At 38.7% G+C, this 13898-nt stretch overlaps 1 protein-coding gene and 2 non-coding genes across 3 annotated transcripts; all 3 read right to left on the reverse strand.

Moving 5' to 3' along the window:
* Positions 1–123: 123 nt before the first annotated feature.
* LOC126591681 (small nucleolar RNA Z155) lies at positions 124–198 on the reverse strand. The gene has a single exon (XR_007612489.1). It is a non-coding gene; the product is annotated as a small nucleolar RNA Z155 (small nucleolar RNA).
* Positions 199–282: 84 nt separating this feature from the next.
* LOC126591678 (small nucleolar RNA R41) lies at positions 283–379 on the reverse strand. The gene has a single exon (XR_007612486.1). It is a non-coding gene; the product is annotated as a small nucleolar RNA R41 (small nucleolar RNA).
* A 786-nt stretch (positions 380–1165) lies between these two features.
* On the reverse strand, positions 1166–3865 carry LOC126590114 (zinc finger protein GAI-ASSOCIATED FACTOR 1-like). The gene is made up of 2 exons (XM_050255638.1): positions 3495–3865; positions 1166–2587 (listed from the first exon to the last, which is right to left on the reverse strand). The coding sequence occupies exons 1-2, from the start codon at positions 3848–3850 to the stop codon at positions 1396–1398; spliced, it is 1548 nt and encodes a 515-aa protein (XP_050111595.1). The 5' UTR covers positions 3851–3865; the 3' UTR covers positions 1166–1395.
* Between the last annotated feature and the right edge of the window lie 10033 nt (positions 3866–13898).

Here is a 13898-nt window from a genome sequence, read left to right on the forward strand (position 1 = left end):
AAGACAATTAAACAATTAGGCCAAAGAAAATTGGTTTTTTGAATTTTTTTTTTCTGGGTTAAGGTTGAAAATTAGGAAAAATAATTATATACCAAAAAAAAAATTGAACAGAAAAGTGAGAACCGTTGATCAGATAATTGTAGTCTGTAATTTAGTCGACACGGTGGAGATTCCGAGAAACATATCATCACATCAACGGTTCTTAATTAAACAGAGAAAATAAAAACAAAATAAAATTGAAAAAAAAAGAAGAAGAATAAAATTAACGAAGAAGAAGAGAGTTGGGAGGCTCAGAAGGATCCATTGGTAATTTTTGTAATCACACTTGGGAATTTAATCCCTCAGAAAATAGGTAGATTTTCATCATCACTGCCTCAAGCAAATCGCACAAAGCAAAACCCTAATTCTAGAGAGAGAAAGAGAGAGCAAAACCCTAATTCTAGAGAGAGAAAGAGAGAGACGGCGAGAAGACAGAGATTGCTGTGACGAGGTAGGCTCTGAGCTCTGAATATATAGAAGCGCGATTCCGATTAGGGTTCAAGTGTTTAGCCGTCTTATGGGCCGAGCAACTTTACTGAATTACGAAATTACCCCCAATACCTTTAGCCCAATAACGCCCATTTAGCAATGGACGTTAAAGATCTAAAAGTGGAAATGGGCTTCTATTCATTTATTTCCAAGTCCAATTGTAGTTAAGAGGCCTACACAATGATTGATGATTGACAAACCAATTCCACTCATATTCCAGTTGGACAATGCAATTTGTTCGTACTCTTGAACCATTCATATTATAACACGTTATTCATATTATACTCTAAAAAATAAACTTGACGTTCATTCATATTATAACATTGATATAATGCGTGATGGTTTTTAACTACCTTTGAAATATTTCCTCCCTTTTATTGGTTCAAGGCATTGATGTAAACATTGAACATTCATTCCAAAGGGAAAGCAAAGTCACATTCAAGTTTTTTATTGATTTATGAAAGGAAAAATACCCATGGGATTTTCTGAATTGATGAGCAAGGATGGTACTATTTTCACATTTCTATTTTCCACACACTTTTGCTAATTTTTTGTCATTGATCTTCTTCAACTCATCCGGTCTGACGGTCGAAAAGTGAGAAGAGTATGTGAAAAGTAAAAATAAGTATGTGGATAACAGTATCTTTTGGCAAATATACCCAGAGCTTCTATCATCTCATTGGGTCAGTATATAAAAAGTGACTTGGGCAGAAAGAAAAAAGTCCCAAATTAGCTCAAATCTCAAACGTGTCAGCGAAACAAAACAAACCCTAGTTTGTTTCTTCTCGCTTCCTCTTCTTCTCCTTCTTCCGCAAGTAATGGATACATCGTACATGTAGATATTACAAGGAACATGAATATCTTTTCTCAAACATCCCAAATCTGTTTTTCCATAGCCGAATCTCCATGCGAGCGTTGTTGCTGTTGCTGAAAAGGGTTCATCATTGCCGGCAATCTGTGCTGACTCATTGCCTCCAAGTCCAGCCTTTGTTGCTGGTTGTGGTGGTGGTGGTGCTGCTCATGCAAGTTTGGCGGCCTCGACCCTCCGATACCCAGCAGATCGAGCGTCGTTGAAGGCCCCAGCGCGCTGTTCATTCGATGCGTCGAAATACTACTACTGGAATTGTTGGTAGGGCTATTAATGTTCTGATGGTCTTGTTCGAAATTCTTCAACAATGCCTGGTGGCTCTGATGGTGCTGGTGGGGATCGCCATCGATCCCCATGAAGACTTGGCTGAAGAGTCCCATGTCTGTCATTGCCGAGCTAGCGGCTGAGTTGTTGGAGTGATGATCAAACAGCTGTGACATTTCTTGTGGGCCCTTTTGCATGAGCTGGTTAGTGAACCCTCCCATCATGTTGTGTGAATTATATGATAGAGGATCAGACGCTTGAGGTTGTTGTTGGAAGTGGTGAGGTTGATGATCATACGATGGTGGGGGTCGAATATTATTGTTGAGAAGGGAATTCGGGCTAGAGAGGTGTCCGTGATCAGGACCTGCCATGCTGCTAACAAAGCTCTTCTGCATCATCGGCGAGTTGATCGTAGAGTTGCTTGCGGAGGCTCCCATTTGGGCGGCTTTTTGAAGCAAGGCGGTGGCTGACATTTGAGCAGCCCCAGTAATACTACTTAGGCTGCTGCCTCCGTTTTTGATTTCTTGGTTGTGAAGGTAATTGAACCCTGATGAGCTGTTGTTGTTGTTGTTGGAACTTAGCTGAAGGCTGGAGGCCGAGGTGGAAGACACGCTTCTTGGCCCGCCAAAGAGCGAACCGGCGGTGCTTGAGAACATGCCTGGTCCTCCACCACCACCTGGAATGTTCATGTTCATGTTCATGGATTTGAATGGCATTGGGACCAGATCTTCAGGAAGCTTGTTTTTGTTGGGGTTAATATCGTAATTGAGGAATTCGGAGACTCCTCCTCCTCCCATGGTGGAGGTGCTGGTGTTCATGGCCGTTGATGATATGAGCTGATCATGTGGCATAGACATTTGGTTTACTTTGTTGTTTTCTTCTGCCAATGCGTCACAAAAAGCTCTGTGGGTGATGAAGCTATCCCTCCTGCACGTTTACATGCAAAAGTACAAAATTTGTACTTGATATTGTTGATTACATAAAATTCTGTGGAAGAATGTGCATGTAGTTATCTTATTTAAATTGCAATAAACTATTTGGACATACAAAATAGACATAAGCTAATATAAATGGGCTCTATTATTGCGTGCACTCCACTTATATTAAAAATCGTGTCAACAAGTATGTCATTGTTATTGTGTCTAAACAATGTTGGAAGGGAGAGATCATTTTGTGGAGAAATTTTTAGTTGTGACCGGAAAATGGATGGTACATTACGTATTTTTATGTAAGTGGTAGAAAATTTTAATTTTTAAATTATTAACCTTTTAACACACATATCCTACCATTTATATAAGGACACGTGATGTACCGTCTCGTGTGACGGTCACACTGAAAAATCTCTCCATTTTGTGACATAAAATAGAAAGGTTCCAAAAAGAGTTTGACAAATGTAACTATTATTTCAATTGGTCGGCCATTTCTTTCCTAAACGTATATTTTTGCGTTTGGAGGGCTCAAGCACAACAGTTATGGTACATTAAAAGTCATTTTACATATAATTTTGTGACAATTAATGCTTGTAAGAAAAATGTTGCAGAAATTATAACTAGCTTGTAGAAGAATAATAATGTAGTTAGTTGGTTAGAGCAATGTACTTCATACTCTACGCTCAAGTCTGAATTCTACTCGCAATATAGATTAATTTAGTGAAGATTATTGCTTGGTAAGTTAGTATAAAAATACACATATGGGGACTAATTCTTAACAGATTAAACAACCATCTATACATGAAGTAGTTTTTGGTGATCCCAATCTTGATTATATGTTCATGCACATGCAATATTCAATTAACAAAATTAAACTATTCATGATCATGAGTTAATTAACGAACCTGGAAAAGATGGTTCCACAGTCACATTTATACTCCCTTGTGCCGCAGGTCTTTTGATGCGCCTTCCAATCCGACTGCACTGCATATTTCTTGCTGCACTTGTCACATTTCCATTTTTTCTCCCCATGTTTCCGGCTGAAGTGCTTCTTAATGCCGGTGAGATCTCCTAGCGCCCGAGCTGGGTTATGGTGAACACACGTCGGCTCGGGACATATGTAGACCCTTTTCCTAACCTCAGTTGTGGTTCTCTGCCGGAGCTTCCATGGAAGGTTATGGCCTCGACGATGCAACTGAAGGTTTTGATCCCTTTGAAACCCTTTGTTGCAGATCTCACACACAAATCGGTTCGTTGCCATTAGGGTTGTTGGTGATAGTGCAATAACTTCTGCGCTAGGATCTGATCACACAAATACAAAACTTTTAGAACATAATTAATTAAGTAGCATAAATATTAATTAGTATAATTAGCAACACTGGTTAATTATGTCAACATATACACTTGTGGCCAACAAAAAAAGTGAAATCAAGCAAACAGTTGTATATTATTGTCAACAATTCTTGATAAAGTTTATATTCTTTCGCAAGATAACTAAAATCAGAACTCTTTGTTTTTTTTTTTTTTTTTATTTATTTATTTAAAGAAAAAGCAATATATGTCGTTGAAATGAAATATTACAAGACTCAGGCATGTCGCCAAATATTGGTAAATATTCTCGAGTGAATCAATCTCAACATAAGCTGACATGATCCGGAAAGAAGCCCTTTTGTTTTGTTCTTCTGAAATGAATCAAATCCCCGCGCCTTGTGTCGTATGTTATATACATATAGTGAAACATGCCAATCAAATCAAGAAACTACTTGATATTAATTCAAGATTATTTGCCTGGAGTTCCTGGAAGATTTCTTTTCTTCTTAAGTGGCGGCTGCTGGTGAGTGACAGAGCCATTACTGTTGCTTTGGGCACCGGAAGCACCGCCAGAGCTGGAGCGATGCAAGTGGTTTTCTTGCTGCTTTTGGTCTTGACGAACTTCTAATTCTCCAGTATTATTCCCTGAGGAGAAGCTTCCTTCTTCAACATCACCTGTAATATTTGACATTTTTGACAGACAATAAGGGTTGAGATAATTATACAGTTATAATTAGCCTGTTCTTTTTCTACGCTCAGCTCAGATTTTCTATGTTGCCAGAAGGACTAGAGTACTAGAGACTTGTTTTTGCCGAACAGAAATTCAGGAGTTTGCTTTTGGTAGAGGAAGACAAAAGCAGGGAACTCAGCTCCTCCTTTTCTGGTGACACTGGTCAGAGGAGGAGAAGCAACTTTTGCAATTAGACTTAATCTTGGAACCTGGTCTTCTTTGGCCTTACATAATTATATATAGTGCTCACAAGAAACAATATTGAAATACTTAATTTAATTACCAAATACCCTTGACTTGTTGGGTAAATACAACCCTAACCTTGCTAGCTATATACCTTGTATTCCTTTTGTTTTTCTTTTTATGGTTCACATGTGAATTATGCTCAGTTTAGTCAAATTAGTTAGAGCATAGTGCTTTCACATTTGCACTTAATTTCGAATTCCTTTTTTTATATAATTTAGATGAATTAGTGTAAATAATCGTTCGTAAAAGAAAAAAACCATTAAAGAAAACGTTTCCCTAACTATATATATTTATGTATATATACACAAACACATTCTCATCACTTTCTTGTTTAGTTATCGAGGTATGCTCACTTCTAGAACAAATTTATAAACAAATTAAAGTCGCTTAAAGTCAAGAAAAAAAAAATCAACGTAGGACCTAAATTTATAAACAAAATATTTTTTAAGAGAGAAATAATAATTGGATTTTGTTGGTGAACAGAAGTGTAGAATCTTACTTAAACTTGACACATAAAGGGTTACAGGTATCAGGAACACTTGTCACGAGATATATCATTTTGTGTTGTGTTAATAAAATAAATACATGTGTCATAATTTGAGTAGAACAATAATACCACGTAATAGTGTTTCAGATACAAAAAAATCTCTCCAAAGTATGTAGCTTTGAGTAATCATATTAATTGCTTATGTTAAGTATATTAAAGATATGATTATCATTCACTGAATTTAATTAGGATTTGATATGTATTTTCTTTTCACTAATGATCTAGGCAATGTCCTAATCAAACTTACTTAATTACCTAAGGGCCATTCTCTGTAGCTTTAGGTTCTACATATATAGTATAGTTTAGATAGGAAGAAATATGGCTATTGAAAGCATGGTTTCATTTCTTAAGTTTTTCTTAAGTTCAAAGTAAAAATGCATACTTTTCCAAGCTATATAATTCAACTTTTATATCTCTATCTATCGTTCTTCCATAACAAACCTTCCTGACTAGATGCCCTTGTATTTTACCATGCATCCTGTTGAAACCAATTAGTTTAATTCAAACCTACGTAAGTAATTATAAACCCTAAAGTAGTTTAAACAAAAATTTCACAAATAATTTAAGCTTAGTCACATTAACTAGTTGAGAGCTGCCGAACCCGATTTGTCCTTGTTACTTCCAAACGATCGAAGAGAACCAAACAAGTCCATATTTGTTGTATTTAAAGGATTTATTGACAAATTAATTAATGATATATATAATAGATGTTGCTGCTTTGTTTTCTAGGTCAAGTTCAAAGTGAATGAGTAACGACATTAGCTTAAGAGCTTAAGATAATTAGTCACGAAGAAGAGCACTAGGCACAATTATATTCATTCCATTCTATTATGTCCAGCCAAATTAATCTACATCAAAGCTAATTTAATATGACCTAAATGTGTACGTAGAGGTCACGTCTGACTTTTAATTTTCGAGCTTGTTTGGAAGTACTTTAAAATGATCGAAAGAGCTTTTTGAGAAAATATTTTTGGAACCAATCATTTGTAAAAATACAAGTAAAATTTTAATTTATTGGTTTTAATTTCCTACCAATAAATTATTAATCTCAGCAATCTTGATGTGGTTATTGTTGGGTAGCAAATATTATTGATTGTAATATATATATATATATATATATATATATTATGTATATGTGTGTGTATATATATATCTGAAAGTTTTATAGTGCATAATAGAGAACTTCTAGTGTTAGTTGTTTACTCGTTACCACATCAAATCAGTGATTCTGAACGATTCGTGCATGCGAACAATTGATTTTACTATAGCTTGGTTTATGTAAATATCCCCATTACCCATAACTTACAGGAGAATCAATACTAATTAATCTGTGTCTTCACTATATATGTAACATCCCACATCGTCCAGGGGAGTGGATCCTGTAAGTATATTCCTATCTCTATCTAGCACGATGCATTTTGGGAGCTCACTGGTTTTGGGTTTCATCGGAACTCCGAAGTTAAGCGAGTTCGCATGAGAGCATTCCTAGGATGAGTGACCTACTAAGAAGTTCTTATTTGTCTGTTGAAAAGGAATAAATTAAAATAAAGTCTTAATTTGTTACCCAAATTATAATATAAGACTTGTTTGGAAGTGCTTTTAAAAATGACAATGCTTTTAGAGAAAATGTTTTTTGGTCAAAAGCACTTGAAGTGCTTCATGAAAGAAGCATCCCTTGTGTTTTTACCAAGAATTAATTCTAAAAATATTACAATTTTAAAGCATTTCCAAACGAGCCCATATAAGTGCACATAAATTAAATAAATGTGGGCATGCAGTTTATCCTTAAGCTTTTCAGAAGCTTAATGGGAAAAAACAAGCATGTAGGCTATCAAATGGAAAACAACAAGGAGACAAAAGCTAGAATATCAAACATGGTTCAAATTAACATCTAAATACTTAGTCAATAATTTCAAAACTCTTAAGAGTCCAGATTCCATTTCTTTGATCACAAATCACTAATCATTCCAAATGGTAACAAAGGATTGCTTAGTAATCATCGAGGAAGGTCGATGCAATTGAGGAAGCTAACATCAACACAACAACGTAAGGACAACGGGATCCAAACATCACCACGCATTCCTCCGAATTTTCGACGACCCAAGCAGCATTAGGGTGCTAATTAAATTTCATAAATATATAAGATTAGTGACTCATGAGTTGCTAATTGACATGAGCAAAGGAGCGCCATGGATAAAACCAACACAAAAGACGGTCAAGGCATAATATATATATGTGGGTGTGTATTATATTTTGTGTAACGAAAACGATGTTTAAATAAACAAAAACAAATTAGGGTTTATCTTATTAGGGTTTTGATTTGGACATCGAAAATTTTAAACAACTGGAAAGAAATTTAAGGAGATGAGGAGGAGGATATTTTAGAGTTGTAGTCAGCCATCAAACTTCAACTTCGTCAATTGGATTTGCAATCAGGGTTTGTCTGGTATATATTAGTTTTGTTAATTACAAATTTGCAGGGTTTTTTAACAACACAAACAAACTTATTGTAATGTTACTTTTGAACAGATGATCTGCCCTACAAACGCAAGGTCCAAAAGCGATTTCTTGGACCGAAAATCTTTAAAATGTTCTACATGAATTTAAGAAGCTTAGGTTGAGGCGACAATAATACGGAAATTAATATGTTTTATGATGGTCGAAAATAGTTTTTGGACCGAAAATCTTTAAAATGTTTTACGTGAATGTTAAGCTTAGGTTGAGGTGACAATAACACGGAAATATGTTTCATGATAGCTTTTGCAGAAACTTCTAAAACTAACTAAAAATCGTGGGTTATAAGCTCACAATTTTTTTTCAGTAATGCGACTGTTGAGTTTTTATAAGATTTGTTGTGTGGGCATTAAGATAAATTACTAGCTAAGACATGTTCAAGAGACGAAAATTATCAAGTGTCTTGCATGAATCTTAAGAAGCTTATGGTTAGGCAGAAAAGACGGAATACACAGTCCCATTCTCCTAAACTCAATTTTACATTAAATTTATCAAACGGTGAAGATGAAGGGTCACACTACATTATACACAGTTTCATTCTCCTAAATTTTATTGTCCACAAAAATTATGGTCACCACTGTTCGATTTTAATCCAATGATGGTAAAGTATGATAATAAAAATTGAATGACCACCTAGTATTGGATTAAGATCTTACGGTAAGTGACCACTATTTTATTAGACAATATGGGGTCTAGGAAAATGGGACTCACATTATACAAGTGTTGTATTCAGCCCGAGCGACGTGGCAGATTTTCTTGTGGACTCGGCCAGATGGCGTAGCACATCTTGATTAAACAAAATAGAAATGCTGTCCACCCGGCCCATCTTAATCTGTGTATTAGGCCCAAGTAAAAATTGGTAGGCCCATCAGATGCCGGTCCAGCCCACGAAGTTGTTTTACTTCCTTTCTTTATGGGGGATGTATTTGTATATTCTCTGTGTAGCAATATATGCCGTTGCACCATTTTTTACACAACCTTTAATATGAGTTTGTTGGGGCTTACTCGTAATATATTTTAACGATCCAAATCGTTTATTTTTTAGAATATTATTCATAGATCTTCATTGCAAAAAATTAGACAAATCCAAAACTATTAAAACATTCATTTGTAGTGAAGAAAATGAACGAGTACGGTTTTACAAGGAAAACTTAAACTCTTAATCCAATAGCCATATGATTTCAGATTTGGGTGAGACATGATCTTTAAGGGAAAACCTAAAAGATAGACATTTCAGATCGTTGAAATACATTATAAAATGAATCTCACGAAAACTTGTGTAAAAAAAAAATGGTGTCACGAATTCATACTCTTTATATATATATATATATATATATATATATATATATATATTATGTTCGTAATTCAAGAATATATTATGCTGGTTAATTATGTGGTTTGCTTGTCACCTACATGTGTGACAATAATTGATAAAAGTTGGCTAGTGATTTAACACTAATCTGCATTCCTTTTGTCAGTGTATGAAATAGTACAATATATAGTTTGAAGTAATAAATAATTAAAAGAGAAGTGTTAAAATTGCTATTACAAATTTTTAGTGTGATGTCGTTTGTTTCTTCATATTGATCTTCCTAAATTCTTGTGATTAATTAGTTAAGCTTTGTTTAAGGTACTTAAAGAAAGAAAAATGATATACATGAAATTGTGAAACAAGAAATAATACATGGCAACCTACATCTGCATGTCCCTCATCTGTCTTCCATCGATCCCATCTCCGTTTCGATCTGCAGTTACTATTGACTACGGTTTGTTGCGGTCCACCAACGGGAAGGTGTGTAGAATTTTGGTGTTCAAACTAGTTTGGGTAGCCACACCATCACATTCTCTCTGTCTACCTTTTCTAGCAGTGTTGCTTGTGGTAATCCTATAGACTTCTTTAGTTTTTCTCACTTGGTGGTCGCAATCTACGAGATACTATCTGATGGAGGACGGAGTCTGTTAAGCCCATTTACTGGAGCCCACTACTTCCCTCCTTGCAACCGGCCCATATCAGTCCCTTTATCCTCATAACTAAGTAACTAGGGTTCTCCCTTACCAGGAGTATAAATATGTAATAGAGAGGAAGAACAGGATATGAATGAAATGAATTAAACTGCCTCTTTTCCTCAAAACTCTCTGTTTCCTTCTTGCTCTTCCTATTTCCTGCACTATTTCCTGTTCAAGTTACCATTCTAGCTAATCTGAGCCGATTGGGTGTACCAATTGGTATCAGAGCCCGTCGACCGATGGGCAAAAACACGTAAGCCGCTAGCTCTGATCTCGATGTTGTGGCCGCGGCGGTGGACGTTTGTCACGAACAACTCTGTAACCAAGTTGAGGATGTCTGCGACACCATCACCCTCTTGGAATCCCAACAAGCTTCTTTCCAGAAATCTCTTGACCTCCTCAACAACTCCAACACTGCCTTCCAAACCACCATGACCTCCCAGTTCGCTTCATTCCAGACATTACTTCTAGACGAGCTCCGCCACCTCAAATCAGCCGTCCCACCTTCACCCACCCCATCCTCCACTCTCCCACCCACCCCCACCGCTACACCCACCCCTATCTGTGCCTCTCCACCCAATCTCCAACCCTCATTCCGCTCCCTCTTTCCTCCACTAACCACATCCTACACGGGTTTGGGTCTATCTCACCCACCCACTTTACAACCCATCCCTACTTACACCTCATCCACCCGGCCCACTACAACCCATACCACCATCACACCCAGGCCCATTAACCAACCTCAAACCCACCAAACCTCCTCTTCAAACTTTTCACCTCACCCTTACACACCCGGGCATTCCTTCTCCCACTCATTCCATCTCGCACCCACCCCTCATTCTCCTACTCATACCCACCCGCCATCTTATACGGCCCAACCCCCTGGCCCTACCTTCAAACCCATTAAATTGGACCTCCCTCGTTTCAATGGAGAAGACCCATACGGTTGGTTGGCCATGGCCGAAAGATATCTCGACTATTACGAGGTTCCCCCCCACTAATGGGTCCTTGTAGCAGCCTGTAACTTTGGTGCAGATGCCTCAATTTGGATGCGGGGTTTTGAACAAAGACATGGCCGCGAAAATTGGGGCCTCTTTGTGGATGTGTTGCTCCAACGTTTTGGTGGGGGCGATCGCGCAAACATTGAGTCCCGGCTTACTCACATTCAACAAAAGACTACTGTGGATGATTATCTAGCTGAATTCACCAGGCTTTCTTGCAGGGTAACAGATTGGACGGAAAACCAATTAAAACATGTATTCGTGGGTGGCCTAAAGGAGGACATCCGTCATGATGTCCTTGCTCTCGAACCCGAATCCCTTCATCAAGCCTAGAAACTAGCCAAAATTTTTGAAACTAAACTGCAAGCTCAACGTTCAACCCGTCCCTATTTTCCCCGGTCTTACACAACACATCACCCCACTCCCAATTCCTCTTTGCCCAACCCAACACCACCATTACATACAAAACCAACCTCCCAGCCCCATACCACCATTAAATGCTTAACACCAGCCGAAGTGCAGGACAAAAGACGAAAAAACGAATGTTTTGGTTGTCATGAACAATATTCTCCCACCCACAAATGCAAAACACCACTGCTCATTTTGCTTGAACCTACTCTGCCTGAGGAAGATCCTCCAGAATTCCACGATTGCAGCGACGACAACCCTCCAGTCGAGGATAATACTTGTCATATGCTAGAACTGTTCTCTCTTCCGGGTATTAATATTGGACGACCCATGCGACTGACAGGCTATATTTCATCAAAGCCTATCACCGTGTTGATCGACTCCAGAGCCGCGTGCAACCTTTTGCATCCCCACATTGCTGAACAGTTAGGCCTCCATGTGGAGTCCATTACTCCTGTGAAGTTCACAACCGCATCCCATGATCGATACTCCTCGTTACTGATGTGACTATCAAAATACAAGATTATACTTTGCACGGACCCTTCCTCTTACTGGATGTCCCGGGATGTGACCTCATATTGGGTGCCGAATGGTTGGAATCCCTGGGCTTTATTGGTTGGCATTTCAAGCAGAAAACAATGATATTCTCTGTGGACGACAAAACTTACACATTCCAAGGCCTGACACCCTCCGCATCCTTATTTCCTCCATGTCACATGGTGGATCAATTACTACACAATCTTTGCTCTCTCCTCGCTTCCATTGCTTCCACCGATACTACCCTTACCCCACCTACAGATACTCATCCCGCCATTCTCTCCCTCATCCACCAATACCAGCACTTATTCACCACCCCATCAGGTCTTCCACGTGAACGCTCCATCGACCACAAAATACCCCTTCTGCCTCATACTAACCCCATCAACGTTCGCCCCTACCGCTATCCCCACTACCAAAAAATTGAGATTGAAAAACAAGTGCGGGAATTTTTGACTTCAGGTGTCATCCGACCCAGCTCCAGCCCCTTTTCCTCCCCGGTCCTTCTTGTTAAGAAGAAAGACGACACTTGGCGCTTGTGTATTGATTATCGCGCCTTGAATGCTGCAACTATAAAGGATCGCTTCCCTATACCAATAGTGGATGAACTTCTTGATGAATTGTCGGGCGCCACCATATTTTCAAAATTGGACCTCCGGTCCGGTTACCACCAAATTTGAATGAGTATTGAGGACATTGCCAAGACTGCTTTTCGCACCCACGACGGCCACTACGAATTCACGGTAATGCCTTTTGGCTTATCCAATGCACCTGCAACCTTCCAATCCTTAATGAATTCGATTTTCCGTCCGTACTTACGGAAATTTATTTTGGTCTTTTTTGATGATATATTAGTCTATAGTCCTTCCCTTGCTACTCACTTCTCCCATTTGGAGACAATTTTTGAACTTTGTCTAAGCACAGCTTGAAGGTGAAACTGAGCAAGTGCTCATTTGGCCAAGATCAAATTGCTTATTTGGGGCATACCATCTCTGGCAAGGGAGTTGCTGTGGATCCCTCTAAAATAAAGGCTATCAAGGACTGGCCCCGACCAACATCTCTCAAAGGCCTGCGTGGTTTCCTCGGTTTAACCGGTTACTACAGAAAACTTTTCAAGCATTACGGCCTACTTGCCAAACCACTAACCAACATGTTGAAACAAGGCAGCTTTTCGTGGTCAACTGACTCCCTTAAGGCATTCGAAGCTTTAAAGCAGGTGCTATCCACAACATCGGTGCTCGCCCTCCCAGATTTTACAAAGCCATTCGTCGTTGAAACTGATGCATCAGGCAATGGAATTGGAGCTATTTTAAGCCAAGAGGGGCACCCCATTGCTTACTTAAGCAAATCACTTTCCGGCCGTACACTTCAGCTCTTCACTTATGACAAAGAGATGTTAGCAATCGTCTTTGCTGTGCAACACTGGTGCCATTATCTTTTGGGACAACATTTTCGCATTATCACAGACCATCAACCCCTCAAACATTTTTTGGAGCAGCGCATAACAACCCCTCAACAGCAAAAATGGTTAGTGAAATTACTGGGGTATAACTACTCGGTTGAGTATAAACCCAGTCCTCAAAATAGTGCACCAGATGCTTTATCGAGACAACAGGACCTACTGCCGTTAATGGGGCTGTCCACACCTATTTTTGATTGCATACCGCAATTACAACAGTCCTATCCACAAGATCCACAAGTGCAAGAAATCTGGCCTCTTTTATCCCGCGCACCCACCACTACAATCAAATGTTTCTCCCTTCTCAATGATGTGCTGCACTACAAACAACGAATCTTTGTCCCACTCACATCCCACTGGCGCCCTAAACTTTTGGAAGAATTCCATGCCTCTCTTCAAAGGGGTCACTCCGGATTCCTTCGAACTTACAAAAGGCTCTCCAGAAAATTTTTATGGCCCGGTATACGGAAGGACATCAAAACCTTTGTGGCTGAATGCACAGAATGTCAGCGCCAAAACATCGAATATATACACCCCCCTGGGTTGCTG

The sequence above is a fragment of the Malus sylvestris genome, chromosome 11, assembly GCF_916048215.2.
Source record: "Malus sylvestris chromosome 11, drMalSylv7.2, whole genome shotgun sequence".
NCBI classification, from domain to species: Eukaryota; Viridiplantae; Streptophyta; class Magnoliopsida; order Rosales; family Rosaceae; genus Malus; species Malus sylvestris.

Excerpts from the sequence above, each read along its gene's own strand:
- LOC126590114 (XM_050255638.1), bottom strand. The coding sequence starts at position 3,850 with ATGGCAACGAACCGATTTGTGTGTGAGATCTGCAACAAAGGGTTTCAA. Across the intron at positions 2,588-3,494 it reads TGTGGAACCATCTTTTCCAG|GAGGGATAGCTTCATCACCC; the intron begins GTTCGTTAATTA and ends GTAAACGTGCAG.